General features: G+C 48.2%; 1 protein-coding gene across 3 annotated transcripts in view; it reads right to left on the reverse strand.

The window, feature by feature from the left end:
* TMCO4 (transmembrane and coiled-coil domains 4) overlaps positions 1 to 15,025 on the reverse strand; it is an 86,516-nt gene extending 71,491 nt beyond the window's left edge. For 2 of the 3 annotated variants that reach the window (XM_004741309.3, XM_045063856.1), the window contains exons 1-4: positions 14,945 to 15,025; positions 10,308 to 10,415; positions 5,971 to 6,124; positions 1,542 to 1,719 (exon numbers count right to left, since the gene is read on the reverse strand). In XM_004741309.3, coding sequence (XP_004741366.1) covers positions 1,542 to 1,711 — 170 coding nt within the window. In that variant the 5' untranslated portion in view covers positions 1,712 to 1,719; positions 5,971 to 6,124; positions 10,308 to 10,415; positions 14,945 to 15,025. The remainder of the gene's footprint in view (positions 1 to 1,541; positions 1,720 to 5,970; positions 6,125 to 10,307; positions 10,416 to 14,944) is intronic. The other variant, XM_004741310.3, reaches the window with a different exon arrangement.
* Positions 15,026 to 20,549: the final 5,524 nt, after the last annotated feature.

Below are 20,549 nucleotides of genomic sequence, written 5' to 3' on the forward strand. Positions count from 1 at the left end.
CATGCCTCTGGCTGGGCAGAAGCAGCCACATTTACAGGGGTACCCGGATGTGTGTGTGTTTGTAGGGCGGGAGGCTCACTGGACAATAACTTGCTCCTCTATGTGCCCTCCCAGGATGTGCCCAGCACAGGCCTGGCACACAAAGCAGGCTCATGAACATCTGTTTATGGGAACAAAGTACACAGAGATCATCCCCCACCTGGTCCCCATGTACTGGCTTGTCGGGTACACCCAGCTGTAGGGGAGGCTCTGGGACTCACAGGTGGACAAGGCAGCTCCTGCCCTCTGGGAACCCCAACTGGAGGGGAGGCCGGTGTGGGAAAAGCTGCAGGGCAGCACGGTGGCTGCAGGGCTGGGCTGCTGAACATATGGCTGGAGAAACACCCTCGTCTGGGGTTTGGGGAGGTCTGGGAAGGCTTCCTGGAGGTGACGCCCAAGGAGATGAATATGCCTGAGTATTCAGTCTGGCAGGGGAGATGAAGATAAAAAAACAAAAAAAAAAAAACCCCAACAAACTCAAACCCAAAAAACACCAAACAAATACCCAGCTAAGACCTAAGACCTAAGGGGAAGTTTACTCATGGGGGACGTTTTGGGGGTAAGTCTTGAAAATGCCGCCAACCCCAAAACTTCCTGTCATTTCCTGCCCCCATCTGTTGTTTCCTGTCTCAGTAATGGTATTTCTGTCCTTCTAGCTCCACCTACCACCTGGAGGTTTGGGGCCACAGCAAGCTCCTCCCTCTGCTCCATCCACAGCAACCGACCTGTCTCCCTGAGGAAAGTCTGTCTCACCTGTGCACCCCTCCATCTCCTGGTGTCATACAATGTCCACCTTTTGTTCTATGACACCTGGATGAAACCCATCCAGACACTTAACCTCGTCTGTCTAGTATAATGGCAGTCAGTTATCCGGGTGCCCTACCCAGACGGTGAGCCCCGAGAAGGCAGGAGCCAGGCCCCATTTTTCTCCTAGCACTACACCTAGCATAGAGTAGGTGCTCAATAAATGCATGCTGTATGCGTGAATAAATATCTTTCCTCCCATCAGACTGTGTCCTGTTTGAGGGCAGTGATTCATCTCTTTCACGGGTACCTTCCATGTCCTCTAGATCACACCTGGCACACAGGAGGTGCTCAGAAAATGCTTGTTGTGGGTAAATGAGCAAGTACTGAATGAGGTATGTCTTATGCCCCAGATCGCGAACTCCTTAAAGGTAAGGACAATGACTTTCTCCTCTTTGCCAGTACTATCCGGTAGGGAGCCTGGCTGTCAATAATTGGTTCCCTGAGGTGCCTGGGTGACTCAGTGGGTTGGGTCTCTGTCTTCAGCTCAGGTCATGATCTCAGGGTCCTAGGATCGAGGCCCACATCGGGCTCTCTGCTCAGTAGGGAGCCTGTTCCCCACCCCCCGCCTCTCTGCCTGCCTCTCTGCTGCTTGTGATCTCTCTCTCTGTCAAATAAATAAATAAAATCTTAAAAAAAAAAAAAAACTGGTTCCCTGAGAAAGCTTGACACTCCCTCTGTGAGACAACAGCACTCACCTATGCTCAGGTTCTGGAAAGAGCTGGGACAGGGAGATGCCACAGAGGGCGGCATAGGCAAAGCGGTTGGCCTCGGCCAGCTCGCGGCCCGTGGGCAGAGGCGACTCCCCCGCCACAGCTGGCTCGGGTACTAGAGGCAGCCTCTGGCTCGATCTTTCCGGTGTGGCCATTTCCAAACCTGCAGGAAAAAAAAAAATCTCAGTGAAAAATGCAACCAGGGGTAGGTAAAATTTTTGTAAATGGCACACAATGACTACCAATCATGAAAGAAAAGGCTGATAATTTGAACCTTCATTCAAGATAAGAACTGCTATTCATCATCACCCAGAGACTGAAAATACACACCAGGGACTGGGGACAGATATTTTCAATGGGTATCAACAAAGAATTTGTTCCCATAGTATATAAACAACCCCTATAAAGTCATGAAGAAAAAGAAATAAGGCAAAATTTAAAATAGGCAAAACACCTGAACAGGCACCTCATAAAAGATACCCAATGACCAACAAACACATAAAGTTCAATGTTGTTAGTCATCAGAGAAATAAAGCAAAGCTCCAATGAGACAGTGCTATCTATTCATCAGAATGGCTAAAATTGAAAGTCTGACAATACTAAGTGTTGGTGAGGAAAGGGATACATAAGACTTCCACACACTGCTGGGGGTAGTATTTGTGGTACAACCTTTTGGAAAATGGTTCGACATTTTTCACTAAAGTTAAGTGTATGTCTTTTCTATGCCCCAGAAATTCTACTCCTGAGAAACGAGGACTAATGTCCACCAGAGGGCACATACATGAATGCTCATAGAAGCTCCATTCACAATAGTCCCAAACCAGAAGCAAGCTTCATGTTCCTCTGCAGTGGAACGGAAAAACTGCACCATATTCAGACCACAGAATATCACAAAGCAATGAAAAAGGGTAAATCTGGCTAACTGCAACAACATGAGTGAACCTACAGGCACAATGATAAGCAGACAAACTTATCTGTGGAATCGTGTTCGTATGAATGTGAAAAACAGGTCGAACCAATCTAGGGTGAAAGACGATAGAAGAGAGGTTGCCCATGGCAGGCAGTGAGTACTGGCTCGGATGGGGCACAGTGAGGCTTCTGGATGATGGAAATGTTCTGTATCTATATCACCCATTGTGATTACATGGATGTGAATATACTTAAAAATTCACCAAGCTGTAGGCTTACGATTTGTTTTCTCCATGTAGGTCACACAACCCTGAGATCTTAACCTGAGCCAAAATCAAGAGTTGGACACCTTCACTGACCAAGCCCCTCCCCCGCCAGTGCCCCCTGTCTCCCCGCAGAAGGCAAGCAGAGTATTTGCCATTTTGTCACCTGCTCTCCCTAAGACCCAGACCAGGGCGTCACATATCATTTTCCCTTCTTCATGCATCCAGCACACACCTACTGAATGTCTGCAGTATTCCAAGGCCTGTTCAGAGAGCTAGGGGCATAGCAGGAAACAAAACTATATATATATATACCCCTTATATAGAAGGTATAGAATATATACCTTATATTCTATTGGTATATACAGGTAAACAAATACTTTATTTTATTTTTTTGCTTTTTTTTTCATTTTTTATTTTTTATAAACATATATTTTTATCCCCAGGGGTACAGGTCTGTGAATCACCAGGTTTACACACTTCACAGCACTCACCAAAGCACATACCCTCCCCAATGTCCATAATCCCACCCCCTTCTCCCAAACCCCCTCCCCCAGCAACCCTCAGTTTGTTTTGTGAGATTAAGAGTCACTTATGGTTTGTCTCCCTCCCAATCCCATCTTGTTTCATTTATTCTTCTCCTACCCACTTAAGCCCCCATGTTGCATCACCACTTCCTCATATCAGGGAGATCATATGATAGTTGTCTTTCTCTGCTTGACTTACTTCGCTAAGCATGATACGCTCTAGTTCCATCCATGTTGTCGCAAATGGCAAGATTTCATTTCTTTTGATGGCTGCATAGTATTCCATTGTGTATATATACCACATCTTCTTGATCCATTCATCTGTTGATGGACATCTAGGTTCTTTCCATAGTTTGGCTATTGTGGACATTGCTGCTATAAACATTCGGGTGCACGTGCCCCTTTGGATCACTACGTTTGTATCTTTAGGGTAAATACCCAATAGTGCAATTGCTGGATCATAGGGCAGTTCTATTTTCAACATTTTGAGGAACCTCCATGCTGTTTTCCAGAGTGGCTGCACCAGCTTGCATTCCCACCAACAGTGTAGGAGGGTTCCCCTTTCTCCGCATCCTCGCCAGCATCTGTCATTTCCTGACTTGTTTATTTTAGCCATTCTGACTGGTGTGAGGTGATATCTCATTGTGGTTTTGATTTGTATTTCCCTGATGCCAAGTGATATGGAGCACTTTTTCATGTGTCTGTTGGCCATCTGGATGTCTTCTTTGCAGAAATGTCTGTTCATGTCCTCTGCCCATTTCTTGATTGGATTACTTGTTCTTTGGGTGTTGAGTTTGCTAAGTTCTTTATAGATTCTGGACACTAGTCCTTTATCTGATATGTCGTCTGCAAATATCTTCTCCCATTCTGTCAGTTGTCTTTTGATTTTGTTAACTGTTTCCTTTGCTGTGCAAAAGCTTTTGATCTTGATGAAATCCCAATAGTTCATTTTTGCCCTTGCTTCCCTTGCCTTTGGCGTTGTTCCTAGGAAGATGTTGCTGCGGCTGAGGTTGAAGAGGTTGCTGCCTGTGTTCTCCTCAAGGATTTTGATGGATTCCTTTCGCACATTGAGGTCCTTCATCCATTTTGAGTCTATTTTTGTGTGTGGTGTAAGGAAATGGTCCAATTTCATTTTTCTGCATGTGGCTGTCCAATTTTCCCAGCACCATTTATTGAAGAGGCTGTCTTTTTTCCATTGGACAGTCTTTCCTGCTTTTAAACAAATACTTTAAATACATATTATTTAAGGGGCGCCTGGGTGGCACAGTCGGTTAAGCGTCTGCCTTTGGCTCAGGCCATGATCTCAGGGTTCTGGGATCAAGTCCCACGTCAGGCTCCCTGCTCCGTGGGGAGCCTGCTTCCCCCTCTCTCTCTGCCTGCCACTCCCCCTACTTGTGCTCATGTGTACTCTCTCTCTCTCTCTCTGACAAATAAAAAAATAAATAAATAAAGTCTTTAAAATATATCTGTATCTATCTATCTATCTATCTATCTATAATTTAAGATAAAAATAAGTATTATGAAAATAGAGGAGAGTGTTGGGATAGAGGAGTAGAAGTACTTTATAGCCTGGGAGGTCAGGGAGGGCTTCTCAGAGGAGTTGGCATTTAGGCTGAGGCAGAATGATGTGAAGGCCAGAGGAGGAGTGTCCCAGGCAGAGGGAACAGCAGGGATGAAGGCCTAGAGGACGGACCAGCTTGTGTATTCGAAAGTGCGGTGACAGCCAGTGTGGCTATAGCATAGTGAGTAAGCCTGGTTTGGGGGCATGAGACGGAGTTTGGGGCAGAAGAAACGAGCGGGCGGGGGAGCTACTGGGGGCCACACCATGTGGGACCACATCCTCCCAGCTCACAAGTCAGACTACATCATGAAGGCAGCAACCACGGGGATGCTGAGTAAGGGTTTGTGGGACCTCTTGGGACTAATTTTGCAAGTGCCTGCGAGACTATAATTATTTTCCAACAGAAAGCTTTTTATTTTATTTTATTTATTTTTTAAGATTTTATTTATTTATTTGACAGACAGAGGTCACAAGTAGGCAGGGAGGCAGGCAGAGAGAGAGAGGGGTATGCAGGCTCCCAGCTGAGCAGAGCCCCCGATGCGGGGCTCGATCCCAGGACCCTGGGATCATGACCTGAGCCGAAGGCAGAGGCTTTAACCCACTGAGCTACCCAGGTGCCCCCAACAGAAAGCTTTTTTAAAAGCAGCAGGATGCCTCTACAGATTTTTAAAGACCTTTTCTTAAGTTCTAAGCAAATGAAAAATAAAAGTCCACTTCACCCCAAATGAACTAGTTCATTTAATAAATATATACATGCACCCATAGGCACCAGGTGTCACCCCACGTGCTGTGGCACAGCGGAGACGAAGACAGACAGCAGCGCTCCAACCTGGAGGGATGTTCCAGCAAAGGAGATAGACGATACGCAAACTCGTAATGTTTAAGATGAGACAGCCTTAAATAATGGTCAGGATATGAAGAACAAGAAACCTTAAAGAACACTCACCCAGAGGGGCGCATGGGTGGCTCAGTGGTTAAAGCCTCTGCCTTTGGCTCAGGTCATGATCCCAGGGTCCTGGGATCAAGCCCGGCTCTCTGCTCAGCAGGGAGCCTGCTTCCTCCTCTCTCTCTGCCTGCCTCTCTGCCTACTTGTGATCTCTGTCTGTCAAATAAATAATAAAATCTTTTAAAAAAAAAAAAAAAAGAACACTCACCCAGATTTCAGGAAACAGTTGCGGGCCTCCCTTCTCTAAGTCTGAAAACAGGCTGTTCAGCTGCTTGAAGGTTCTTGGAGAAATATGCAAATTGCCCTGGGGGGGCGGGTAGCAAACTGGAAAAACCAGCCTGTGGGTCCATAGGGTGTGGGATCTGGAGAAGGAGAGACTGGTTAGCCCTGGGGTTCAGGGCAGCCGCGATGCTACTTATATTCTCCTCTGGGCCTTGGCCCCAGCACGTTCCTCTCCCTGGGATGCTTTTCTCAGGAGGCTGGCAGTCACGGCCACTCACTGAGCACAGCCTGGGCCCCTGGCATGGGTCTTCTCGTTTAATATCCCCTTTCTAGCTCCTCATAACCTGAGATGTGGTTATAGCGCCCAGCAGCTGCAGGAAGACTGGCACAGGGTCTCCTTCCTATCTGTCACTGGTGCCTTAAGCAGTTCCCTTGCCAGAGCGGATGCTCAGAAGACATCTGTTAGAGGGGTACCTGGGTGGCTCAGTTAAGCATTTGCCTTCAGCTCAGGTCATGATCCCAGGGTCCTGGGATCGAGCCCTGCATGGGGCTTCCTGCTCAGTGGGGAGCCTGCTTCTCCCTCCAAAGATGTCTGTTACAGGAACAAATGAAGGAACTAGCTTTTAGGCTTAAGCAAGAGCTAGATTTTCTTGCTAATTCTCTTCCCAAAGACACTCCTGTTCTTAAATCGAACATCAGATGAGGAAGGGAGATGGGGCAGGGACCAAGCACCTGGAAGGACCCAGGGTTCCCCAAAACTTCAAATAATCTGAGTTTCCTCCTAATGGCCATTTTCCATGCAAAAGAGCCAGAATATTATTTTCCGCCTCTTTAATCCTTTTGAAAGGAATTATCAGGGATAAGGCCCTGTTCCTGAATAGCCCCTTCCCATGGGGCATGAGAATGTGCCCACACCATGCCTACAAACGACGAGATTCAAGTTATGAGCCCAACCATGTTAAAAAGACACAGAAAAGGGGTGCCTGGGTGACTCAGTGGGTTAAGCCTCTGCCTTTGGCTCAGGTCATGATCTCAGGGTCCTGGGATCGAGCCCCACATCGGGCTCTTTGCTTAGCAAGGAGCCTGCTTCCCTTTCTCTTTCTGACTGCCTCTCTGCCTACTTCTGATCTCTCTCTCTCTCTCTGTCAAATAAGTAAATAAAATCTTAAAAAAAAAAAAAAAAGACACAGAGAAGACAAAACGGCTGGAAGGATATTCTCCCGAATTCTCTATGAAAAGCGAGATACCAGAGACTTTTCAGGATTTTCTCTGTTTCCTGCCATCAATATGTGTTGCTTCCGAACTCTAAAGAAAGTTAGTATATGTGGAGACTGGCAGAGACTGTCTCTATCTTACAGCAGGAGGGTCTTGGATTCTGGATTGTGATTGTTTTCTTTATTATGTTTTATGAATTTTTGGTAATGAGTATATATTGATTTTAAGTTCAGAAAAAAAAAGTCATGATTTTAAATGATAATGTGGTATGCGGAGGCCGGCTCATTCTGGCTGGGGAGAACTGATTCTGCCTGACTCCGGCAGCCTGAGATGGACCACAGCCGAAGGAATGACACCACAGAAAGTGGGAGATGCTACACAGGATGGGTTTTATTTTCCAGAGAGCTGGTTAACAGCACATCACTGGATATAAAATGTGATTCCAGGTAGGTTTTTATAAAACGTTTCACAGACCAAAAAGAGCACAAGCAAATCTATCCAAATGTTAATGACCACTGTCTCTTGGTGGTGGGGCTGTGGGACTAGATGTAATTGGGTTTTGTTCTTCCTATTTTTGTGTACTTTTTTTTTTTTTACAAGATTTTATTTATTTGAGAGAGAGAGAACATGAGAGAGAGAGAGAGCAAGTAGAGTGGGGGTTGAGGGTGGGGAGGAAGGGCAGGTAGGGAGAGGAAGCAGACTCCCTGCTGAGCAGGGAGCCCCCCACGGGGCTCCATCCCAGGACCCCAGGATCTTGACCTGAGCCGAAGGCAGATGCTTAACCAACTGAGTCACCCAGGAGCCCCAATTTTCTGTATTTTTCATGTTTTCCATCCTGAGTGCATTGGTACTTTTATAATGAAAAAAAAATTTTTTTTAATTAAAAACAATTTTGCTCTTGATCCTCAGAAGAGGAGTGCTTTATCTCAGACAGCCTTGGACCTGGGTGGCCCATCGACCTGAGGTCACAGTTAAGTCCCAATCCACTGACCAACAACCAGGTCTTGTAACCCACAGAATGGACGAGGGGCAGCGTGACAGGCTGAGGCAAGCCCCATGCTGGTGTGAAGGAGGAGCCCCTGTTTCCGACCCTGCGGATTATTCGCCTGGATGGGCTGGGCCCCCCAAACTCTCCCAGCTGACAGAGTGTGCTGGCAGCTGTGGGGCACGGAGATCTGTCACCTGAACGGTCTACACTGGTCCTCAGGAGTCTCTACCCCTTGCTCGGTCTGATTTGGGAACAGGGTCTGGTCCAAGGGAAACTGAGATTCTCAAGTATGTCTGAGAAGCTAAAGCAGTTTTCAGAAGGAGTGCTGGCTTCTCGCGTTGAGAAGAAGACCAGTGGTCAGGGCTCATGGTGACTCCTGGGGCCACCTAGAGTGCTGGGAGCTGGTCCAGCAGCACCCAGGGCCTAGGAGGTCAATGACAGATGGAGTAACTTCTGGACATCAAGGGTCTCCTGGGGATCTGTCCCGGTCCAGGTGCTGTGAAGACACCAAGGGACTCTGAGAAAGGTGTTGCACTTGACTTAGAAGAAAGAGCACCCGCTGGCAGGGAGAGGACATACACAGACTGAGAACCAGCAGGGCAAACGGTCACCCATGGCTGGACGGCAAAGGCCAGGCCCAGGATGGACAGGCGTTACGCCAGTGTGGGCGGTGGCCTGATGGTCTATGATTATGAGCTTTATCTAGCCTGCGACATTACCTATGCCAGAAAATGCTGGCTGAAGTCTTATGGTCAGTAGTGAGGGTAGTGAGCCATTCCACACAGCTGTCCTCAGCTCCGCAAGCACCCACAGTAGGTGCCCCACTCATATTTGCTGAGGAACGCCACATAAACCCAGCGGGATTTCTTCCTGGGGGGCGGGGAATGAAAAACCCCCGAGTCAGTGCCACAGAGAAAACAAGTATGATCAGTATCGTCCTGAAACATCCTTTAAATCATCCTTAAAACACCATGACCTGAGCCTTTAGGAGATCCCATGCAAGAATTAATTTCTCTTGTTTCTTATTTTTTTAAATGCAGATTTTCTTTATTTATTTGAGAGAAAGAGAGAGTGCACATGAGCCGTGGGGAGGGGCAGACAGAGAGGGAGAAGCAGAGCCCCCACGGAGAAGGGAGCCCAATGTAGGGCTTGATCTCACAACCCTGCGATCATGACCTGAGCCAAAGGCAGAGGCTGAACTGACTGAGCTACCCAGGTGCCCCTGAACTTCTTTTGTGTTCCTTACATGGCAGCCCATTATGGCCTTTTTAACCCCTTAGAGCAGTCAGTGGAGGCCAAGGTCAAATTTGACGTGAATGTGTGTGTATGGAGTAGGTGGGAAGAGGTGTTCTTTTTCTCTTTCCTTCTTTTTCTGGTGAACTGGTTAAAACCGAGGTCTGTCTTTCTTTCTTCTTTTCAGAGAGGGGGATGGAGGGAGAGGAAGAGGGAGAGGGAGAATCAAGCGGACTCCACGCCCCATGCAGAGCCTGATGGTGGGGCTCGATCTCACAACCCTGAGATCATGACCTGAGCTGAAATCAAGTCAGACACTTAGCTGTCTGAGCCACCCAGGCACACTTACGGTTGAGTGTTTTTTGTTTTTTTTTTTAAGATTTTATTTATTTATCTGACAGACAGAGATCACAAGCAGGCAGAGTGGCAGGCAGAGAGAGGAGGAAGCAGGCTCCCCGCTGAGCAGAGGGCCTGATGTGAGGCTTGATCCCAGGACCCTGGGATCATGACCTGAGCCGAAGGCAGAGGCTTGACCCACTGAGCCACCCAGGCGCCCCTACAGTTGAGCTTGTGGTACAGTAACAGAAGCATCACTAGTGGGATAACAACAGTATTACGTGAGGGCCAGGGACTAACTGTTCTGGAGCCAAAGAGAAAGAAAAGGACTCGGTTGAAGAAACCCTTCACAACAAATAGAGCTACAGCATTGTTCTCAGGCCAGAAACTCTGAAGACAGTAGTTCAAAGTTCATACAAACACATACCCATACCCACACACACACAACCTTGAGATGGTTCTAGAAGGGAGGATTTGAGGCAGTCCCCATTCACTCCCCCCACCTCGCCCCCCTTCCAGCATTTTAGAAGAGAAACCCATTCATTCTATACCTCTCTCTGGAAGTTAAATTGGAAGCCACTGGTCCAGGTAGCATTTCAGGAGGTCTCCATGGCAACAGTTCCAACACAGAAGAATCCAGAGGGTTTCAGAGAATCCCGCTACAGACCAGAAGAGAAGGATGTTGGCATGGAGGGAGAGTTCCTATCCCATCTCACTTCAGCAGCCGGGAGGATGGGCAGGTGGTGGAGTTGGGGGGACAGTGTGCCGTTGGGATGGACACTCAGGTTGTATGATGTTCTGTCCACATCACGGTTGCTCCATTCCTGCCCCGCTAGCGCCCTGGTACAAGCCAACATCATCTCAGGTGGATCCCGGCAGAAGCCGCCCCACCAGTCTCCCGCTCCGTCTGTTCTCCCTGCTAGCTGTCCGCCACGCTGCAGCCAGGAGCTCCATCTCCACCTGAAGTCAGATCATGTCCTCCTCTGCTCCAAACCTCTGCTAACCGCTTTCCAGAGTCACAGCTCTTCCAGCAGCGCCTGCGCCATATACAACCTGGCCCCTGGTCTCTCCACCTTCCTCCCCTTCTCCCCTTCACTCGCTCCGCTCCACCGTACATCTTCCTTGCTGCTGCTGGGGCCCATCAGCTATGCTCTCACCTCAAGGCCTTTGCATGGTCTATTCCATCTGCCCGGAATGCTCTTCCCGCCGACAACCACATGGCCGACTCTCTTCACCTCCTCCCTGTCTCTGTTCAAATCTCGCAGCTCAGTGAGACCACTCTGCCCCTGCTTTCCATCCCAATCCCTTTCCCTGGCTCCCCTGCTTGGTCCCCAGCACGAATCTCTGTCTGCCATACTGGATCATTCACTTGTTTACACCCGTTGCTTATTGTCTGTCCCTTTCCGCCCTTATGCAAGCACAGCAGGCACTTACAGACATCTGCTGAATGAATGGTGGTTTCTACTTGGGAATAACTAAAACATAATGGGAGGCACATATGCTGAGGACGTGGGTGGGGTGGGGAATGGCAAAATATGTGATGTTCACTTGATCTGCTGGTTTTCAAATCACCCCACAGGGCCCCAGGGCCATACTATGGTGGGCAAGAGGAGATAATGCCTCGTCTTCAAATTATAGCAATAAATAATCCAGGGTACTATCCCTCCAAAAGAAATGAATATATATATTTATATATATAATATGAATATATATTATATACATATAAATATATGTATATATACACACATACGTGTGTGTGTATAATTTATGAATGTATTTATTTATTTGAGAGACAGCACATGCACACACATGCGTCAGTGGTGGGGGTACAGGGGAGAGGGAGAAGCACACTCCCTGCTGAGCTTGGAGCTCCACACAGGGCTCAATCCCAGGACCCCGAGATCATGACCTGAGCCACCCAGGTGCCTCTCAGCCTTACATTAAAAAAAATTATTTATTTATATTATTTTATTTTATTTATTTATTTGACAGAGATCACAAGTGGCAGAGAGGCAAGCAGAGAGAGAGGGGGAAGCAGGCTCCCCACCAAGCAGAGAGCCTGATGTGGGGCTCGATCCTAGGACCCTGGGATCATGACCTGAGCCAAAGGCAGAGGCTTAACCCACTGAACCACCCAGGCGCACCCCTCAGCGTTTCATTTTTAAAGAAGGACAATACAGTTTTATATAAAGTGAGGTTCCCATATTTGCTCAAATGGTACTCCCAAATGTAGATTTCATTCCTGAGCACCTCTCAGCAAACCCAGTCCAGTCCTGGAAGCCAGGAGGGGACAGTTGGGGTGGTAACAGGGGATAGGAGGAAATTACCCCCCGAGATGAGTATGCAACTCCCTCCTGAATTAAACCTCCCACACTCCTAGGGATGTCTCGTGGTCTGGGGTTGGGCTCAGATCAGAAGGATAAGGTGATGTTAACCTGGGGAAAGGGAGATACAGGAGGAACGGTGGTCTAGTGGAGCATGTGCAAAGGCCCTGAGGAGGGAGGAGGCAGCATGCTGCAAGCACAGAGGGCTACTGATGAAGTGGCCTGAGATGGGGCTGGAGGTGTAGGCTAAACGGTACAGGGCCTTATGGTCCATGTTAATGGTCTTGTTGTTTGCCCTAAAATGAACAGGAAACCACAGCAGAATTTTAAGCCGAGGGTGGTGCAACTGAATTGGCCCGAATGCCCAAGTGGAGGGCGGCTAAGTAGAAAGTGGACTGGGGTCCCCCCTTTGATTCCCTTCTGACCACTACTGCACACTCAAGGCAGCAACCCCCCCCCCCATCTTATCTGCAGCCCCAGTTTAACATGTACAGCAGTGTTTACAACACACACAGGCCATAAAGGACCAGATGACATTTCTCAGGTCAGAAATGAGAGCCCAGGTAGCTGGTCCTGCCTTTGCGGCCTAGAGCACCAGCCTGGAGCACCTGTGCAGGCTCGGAGAAATTCTGTAGGCTTCAACCTTCTTGAACTCTCCATGCTAAGCTATGGCAACCTACTTGGCCAACCTACTCGGCGCCCATCCAATTGCTCCTGGGCCTTTGGCGGAAAAAGCAAAAAGGCTCCCAGAGCACCAGCGCCAGGCCCTTTGTGGTTTCAGCTACTTTCCTCTTTATGACAACCTTAGAGGTAGCATTTTACAAATGAGGAAACTGAGGCACAGGGTGATCATGTGGCTCCATCAAGATGACTCAGCAGGCCACTAAGCCCCTAGGGACCTGAGCCCACATCTGTCCGCTACCACACCCGAGACAGCAAGCGCTGTTAGAAGCTGAAATGCTGTGGGGCAAACAGTCTGTTTCTGACCTTGAGAGGGAGTCTCAGCCTCCTTGCCTGGAACTCAGCCAACCACCCCCACCTCTGCCTCTTACATTTCTCTGCTGAGAGCGGTAACAGAGTACCCACAGGGTCACTGGAGCCTCTAAATAAATACGCTCTAAGTAAATACACCCTCACTCACTCCTGATGCGGCAGGGCCTCGGCCAGAGGCCACATTTTAGACCGTCCTTTACCATTCAAGAAACATTCTGGGGGCGCCTGCGTGGCTCAGTGGGTTAAGCTGCTGCCTTCGGCTCAGGTCATGATCTCAGGGTCCTGGGATCGAGTCCAGCATCGGGCTCCCTGCTGAGGGAGCCTGCTTCCCTCTATCTCTCTCTCTCTGCCTGCCTCTCCGTCTACTTGTGATCTCTCTCTGTCAAATAAATAAATAAAATCTTTAAAAAAAAAAAAAAAAAAGGCAGCATTCTGACATGATACTATCCACGCCAGGCACTTTTACCACCCCTGTTGGATGATAATGAAATAGAGGCCCACAGAGTTCCTTTGGACCACACTCTACCCACCTAGCTCCTCCCCACCAAATCCCTGGGGAGTCCGGAGAAAGCTCAGGCTGTCTGGGCATCTCGAACCAGGCCCACGAGATAGGAGGTTCAATTGACGCGAGGAGGTTCACTCTTTCTCGGCCCTCGTCACGTACTTCACAGCTGGTAACATTCCAGGTGTCTGTCCTCTCTGCCCAGCCCTTACCACCCCTCCACCCCCCAAATGGACAACAGTGTTTTATTCCACTCTTCCTAGGGTAGTCCGCAAGGGCCACACTTCTCTTGTTCACGGCTGTATTTTCAGTGCCTAAACAGTGCACACACTGGGGCACACAGTAGGTGCTCAATATGTGTCTAATAAATGAATGAATGCCCCTACAATGTAAAGGGGTTTCACATTTTCTGCAGTGAAATGAACACTGAGTCAGGGAAAAGAGAACTAACACGTTAACTCCTACTTTGTGTCAGGCAGCGGTCTCTAGGCCAAGACCTAGAGTCTAGGCCCACTGTGCTCTTAACTCTGACTCTGGAGCAGGGCAGAGAAAGGACGTGGTGAAAGCCTACTTTGTCTCTGTGCCAGGCACTGACTGGGTCAGGCTCTGGAGTCAGGTAACCCAGGTTCTTAAAATGTTCTCCTTCCTAGGGGTGCTGTCCTGGGGGAATTCATTTTTCTGAGCCTGTTTACCTCTCTATATGGTCCCCCCAGAAGTTAATAGCAGTTCCTCTTTCCTGCTACACCAACAGGTGGCAGGGTGAGAAGTATAGCCCATCTGTAATTGGGGGCCTGGGCTTTTTTCCCAGCCCCCCGCCTGGAATTCTCAGTCTGAATGTGTGCTATGAAATCATAGGGCTGTAAGGGCCAATAGAGAGGGGGTGAGGGGATGCCGGAGGCCTTCCCCACTAGTCCGTGGAGGGGACTCTGGGACAAGGGAAAGCCCAGTGACCCTGTGTAACCTTGGGCAAGTTCCTTCCTCTCCCCGGACCTCACTTATCAAGGGAGGTACTGAGCAACCTTTACCGGCTCAGAGCCCTGAGCTGGGAGGCAGAAGGTGCCTGGGTGCACCGCCCGGCCTCAGTTTCCCCATCCGCCGCTCTGTGTAATTCCTAAAGGCGCTTTCCGGCTCTAAAAGCAACCAAGCAACAACCACGCAGCCTGGACCCCAAGCAGGCAGCGCCTGGAGCAGCTCGTGGCCACTCCTCGGGAGGCCTGGCGCCCACGAGGGGCAGAGGGCAGGGTGGGGGGCAAAGGCCCGCAGGGCCTGGTCGGGCCTTGAGGGAGTAACCCTGGTGAGGCCAGAGGTGGGGAGTGGCCCTGGCGTGCGCGAACTCCGCCCGCGGCCCGACTCAACCCGTATTTCTTACCTGGCGGCGGCGGCAGCGGCGGCGGCAAAGGCAAGGACTCCTCCCGCCCCGCTCGCCTCCTCGGCCTCGGCCCCGCCCCTCCCCGCCCCGCCCCGCCCCGCCCCCTCGGTCTCTCCTGGCAGATTCCGCAGCCAGTATCGCCGGGAGCTCCCGGCCACCCCGCCCCTACTGCCCGGCAGGCTCCGCCCCTCCTGCCCGGCTGGCCCCGCCTCTTGCGCATACTGTCCCGGGCGCGTGGGCCGGCCTTCCGGCCCGTGTCTCAAGCACTGCGTGTCCCAACACGGCTCTGCTCGTTGCCACCCCGCGACAGGGGAGCCGGCATCAGGAAGTGACGGGCCAGCTGGGGTTCGAGACGCGGTGTGTGGATCTGGTTGCCTTCCAGGAAGCAGCAGGACCTCAGAGCCAGAGAGGACCCTGCAAGGCTCACTGGGGGACACTGCTAGCCTGGGGGTTGGTCCCAGAGTGAGTGGAGGGCCAGCAAGCGACTTAGATGGAAACTTCCAAAAGTAAAGGGTGTAAAATCAAGGAGCCAGCCACAGAAACAACCCTCCTGCCTGTATATACAGGACAGAGGGAGACACAGCGAGAGAAGGAACACAGGCAGGGGGAGTGGGAGAGGGACCGCTGAGCAGGGAGCCCGATGCGGGGCTCCCTCTCAGGACCCTGGGATCATGATCTGAGCCGAAGGCAGACGCTCAACAACTGAGCCACCCAGGCGTCCCCCTTGCTCTGATTCTTGTTTAGTTTGTCTAGCGCTAGTTTGGACCAATGAGGGGGCCTTCGTGTTTGAGGGTCCCTTGCCTGGCACTCTGCCCAGAGACCTTCCTTTTACTGCATCTGTTTCCAGCTTTCCGTTACCATCTCCACTCAGGGTGTCATCTGTATCTTCAAGGCTTAAATGTTTCCTGTTTACAGTTTATTGTCTGCCATCCCCACTAGAATTTTAAAACTCTGAGTGTAGGGATCTCGGCTGTCTTGTCCTCTGCTGTGTGCCCAGCCCCAGCGACTGTGCTGCGCACTTGGTGTTTAGAATTTTATGAATGAAAAATTATTCATTGTGTATCTGAAAGTCAAACGTTACTCAGTGTCCCATATATTTACCTGGCAATCCTACTGGAGCCCCAACCCCAGAGCTTCTGATTCTGTTGATCTGGGGTCTGGCCAGGCATAGCATTGTCCACAACCTCACCAGGTATTTCTAATGGATGCATAGCTTCAGGAACCACTGTTGTTGGGCCTTGTCTATGGATTTTAGTCTGCACGCGTTTGAAAGTTGTAGAAGGTCCTGGGCAGTGGTGTGACATGATCTGACCTTTTAAAAGGATCCCACTGGCTCCTTGCAAGGACAGAGGGGTAAAAACAGGCACAGACAACCCGTTAGGAAGCTGTTGCAATGTTCAACTCAGGGAAGGGACTTGTATTTGTTGTGTTAAAATGTTCTCCTTCCTAGGGGTGCTGTCGTGGGGGAATTCATTTTTCTGAGCCTGTTTACGGCTGCTACGGGCTAGGTATGAGGAAAGTATATAATGGAGGGCATAGAATCTGGATCCCAGCCCCAGACCTACCCAAAGGTTGAATTTTTCAGGGGTGTGGAAGCCCAAAACTTTCTATTTTTAACAAGTTGCCCTGGTGATCTGATTTGGAACAACTAAATGGTTGGATTGGATTCTCCCAGAAACTATAGAAGTAACCATGAATACTGTTTCAGGGATATTACCCGAAATAGCAGGTGGCTGGCTCTACATGCTTTCTGTATTTACTTTATGTTATTCAATCCTATGCAGTGGATACTATGATTAGCCCCATTTCGAAAAAGAAGGAACTGAGACTCAGAGCGGTTAAATACCTTGGCCAATGTCACTGAGAGACTAGATGGCAGAGCCAGGATTTGATCAAAGACCAGATTCGATTTGGACGATTCCGCTGTCCTGCCTTCCACAGGCTTCAGTATCGACACAGGTTCAGAGTTGAGCTGAGTTTCAGATCAAGAATCCCCAGTGGGAAAGGCTTCTTCATTATGTCCCGTACATGTCTGTCCTTCCAGGATGTACGTGGGGCTGGCCTAGCCTTGGTGTTCGTTGAATGGAACTGAATTATGGGGGTGATGTCACTGGAGGCAGCCCCCCATTCCTTCCTATAGAGTATCCTTATGATGCCCTCATGGTGACTTTGAGACTGAAGGACCTAGGAGATTGTTTATGGTCCCTACTCTCCTAGCTGCCATGGGGAAGGACAGGAGACACCTTCAGAGGAGGCCCAGGGTGGAGGGCACTGCAGACGGTTTGTGGCTACCATGGATATTGTTATATTGCTGTGAAATCTCCTGTTTGTGTTTCCAAGGCATCATTGACCCGGGGAACTGGACATCTTTCTGTCAACTGGACCATCAACTGGCCCCATTAATTGGAATTGGAGAAGCTAAGCAGCTGGGGTTTGGGGTCAAAGCCACGTGGGTTAATATTTTCCCCTGACTCTACTTCTGCATTAGGTGATAATTTCGTAGTTCTCTGCCTTATCTCTTACACAGAGGCTTGGGTGGCGATGACCTCTGGCTGCTTCTCATCTAAGAATGCTTTGCGCTTTCCCCTGCCCTCATATTTTCTAGTGGATGAGACCCACGGCATTAGTGATATGTGAGATCATTTAGCTGGCATGTGACCCTGCATTAACTCTCCCCGGATCATACACGAGAAAGTTATTACCTTTGAGTCTTATCCATTGAAAACAGTTTAATGCCATTGAAATTTTTTTTTTTTTTTTGAGGTACAATTTTTGTTTCCTATAAACTACTAATCAAGGCCATTAATTAAACTCCTATTTAAACCATTTTTCTTTGTGACTTACAGGTTCACTAACAGAAAAGATATCTATACATATATATATACTTTTCTTTCTTTTTAGAAATGTATTGATATATCTTTAGTGTGTAAAATTATATACATTTTTTAAAAATATTTTATTTATTTATTTGACAGAGATCACAAGTAGGCAGAGGCAGGCAGAGAGAGAGAGGAGGAAGCAGGCTCCCTGCTGAGCAGAGAGCCCGATGCGGGGCTTGATCCCAGGACCCTGAGATCATGACCTGAGCCGAAGGCAGAGGCTTTAACCCACTGAGCCACCCAGGCGCCCCTAAAATTATATACATTTAAGGAGTACAATTTGATATTTTGATGTATATATACCTTGTGAAAAGTTCACCTCGATCAAGTTAAATAACTTAACCTTTACATAGGTACCATTGATGGTGTGTGTTTATGTGTGTGTTGAGAAAATTTACTTTAAGGTCTGCCCTCTAAATCAGTATGGAGGTTCCTCAAAAAGCTGAGGAAGAGTAGGGTAGAGCTACCTTATGACCCAGCAATCACGTTACTGGGTATTTACCCCAAAGATACAAACGTAGTGATCTGAAGGGGCACCTGTACTCCAATGTTGGTAGCAGCGATGTCCACAATAGCCAAACTGTGGAAAGGGCCCAGATGTCCATCAACAGATGAATGGATAAAGAAGATGTGGTATGTATATACAATGGAATACTATGCAGCCATCAAAAGAAATGAAATCTTTCCATTTGCAATGACCTGGATGGAACAAGAGGGTATTATGCTAAGCAAAATAAGTCAATCGGAGAAAGACAATTCCCAAATGATCTCACTCATATGTGGAATTTAAGAACAAAACAGGATCATGGGGGAAAGGAGGGAAGAATAAAACATGACAAAATAAGAGAGGGAGATAAAACATAAGAGACTCTCAACCATAGGAAACAAACTGAGGGTTGCTGGAGGGGAAGGGGGTCGGGGGACGGGGTAATTGGGGGATGGACATTAAAGAAGGCACGTAATGTGATGAGTACTGCGTATAATATAAGACTGATGAATCACTGAACGCTATCCTCTGAAATGAATTTAAGTTCAATTAATTAGCATATATTGAACACAATAATTTGAATAATTGAAACTAATTTAAGTTCGATTAATTAGCATATATTGTATTCAATTAATTAGCATATGTTGTATTCAATATATGCTAATTAATCAAACTTAAATTAAAAAACAAGATCTATCCTCTTGGGAAATTTCAAGTCTCCAATACAGTATTGTTACCGTGGTTGCCATGCTGTACATTGGATCTCCAGAGCTCATTCAGGCTTAACTAAAACTTTTACCTTTGATCAACATCTCATTTCTCCCTTCCCCTGCCCCCAGGCCCTGACAACCACCAGTCTGTTCTCTGCTTCCACCCGTTTGACTCTTTAAGATTCCACACATGAGTGAGATCAGGCACTGTTTGTTTTTCTGCGTCCGGCTGTTTCGCTTATGACAACATCCTTCAGGTGCATCCACGTGGTCGTAAATTGGAGGATTTCTTTCTTGTCTACTTCCGAGCAATATTCGCTGTCCTCTAACATTTGCTCATCTTCCTTTTTAACAAAGGGGGAATAAGCCTCCGCTCAGAGCCTTTGGCTCTCCAAAATACCGAGTTAGGATTGGATTCTTCTGTTATTTATTTATTTAATAAACTTAGTATTTGGAATGAGCTCAGATCGACAGAAAGCTTACCCAAGTAGTACAGAATTCTTACCTAAGAACCGTGGATCGTTCGCCCTGTTTCCCCAAGGTTCGTGTGTTACATAATCATGTTACGTTTGTCACAAGTAAGACACCAATATTGGTAAATTACTATTAACAAAAGTATGGACTTGACTTGCTGGTTTTTCTCCTTATGTCCTCTCACCATTCTAGAATCTGGTCCAGGATACCACAGGTGCTCAGTGTTATTTATTTTTTATTTTCGGTCTTTTTTGTTTACTGAAGTGTAATTAACATACATATTAATTTAGTACCATATTAATTTTAAGTGTACAGGGTGGGAATTCAGCCATTCTATACGCCACTCAGCGCCCCCTACAGTAAGTGTACTCTTTCCCCTTCATCGATGCCCGTCCGTCCCCCCACTTACCTCCCCTCTGGCAACCACCTGTTTGTTCTCTGTATTCAACAGTCTGTTTTTTGGTTTGTCTCTTTTTCAGTCTTGATTTCATTCTTAAGTCTTTTTTTATTGCTTTTTATAATACAAATGGTTTTTTAATGGATGACAGTGATCTATTTCCTTTTAGAACATTCAGCAAAGAAAAATGGCATTATTTAAAAAACTATAATGGTAAAAGTGATATGCGGACATGGAGAAAAATATCTCCATTTCCTCTGGATCGACTGCGCTGTGGGCTGGGATGATGGTCACCAGCCCGATGGGTGGTCTTCCAGCCAGACTGGTTTCTCTCACTCGTTTTGAGAACATACGTTTCCTGTAGGAATGGTCGGCCCCTGATGTGACTATCAGACACTGACCAGCTTGGTGACCCGAATCACGACAGTGATGACTCATGGAACGTAAAATCCAGAGAGAGGTGGTTCTAGGGTTGGCCCAGAAGCTCAGTGATGTCAGCAAGGACTTACACTCTTTCCACCATACGTCATCCTCAGCATGTTGGACCTCTCTGCCCTGAGGTCCAAACACAGCTCTCTCCCCTGCACTTATCCTTCAGCAGTTATGTCCAGAAGCAGAAAAGAGGAAAAAGGGAACTCTCCCCATGAGCCTTTGCTCA

This window comes from Mustela putorius, unplaced genomic scaffold (genome assembly GCF_011764305.1).
Source record: "Mustela putorius furo isolate JIRA1106 unplaced genomic scaffold, ASM1176430v1.1 tig00003853_pilon_pilon_pilon, whole genome shotgun sequence".
NCBI lineage: Eukaryota > Metazoa > Chordata > Mammalia > Carnivora > Mustelidae > Mustela > Mustela putorius.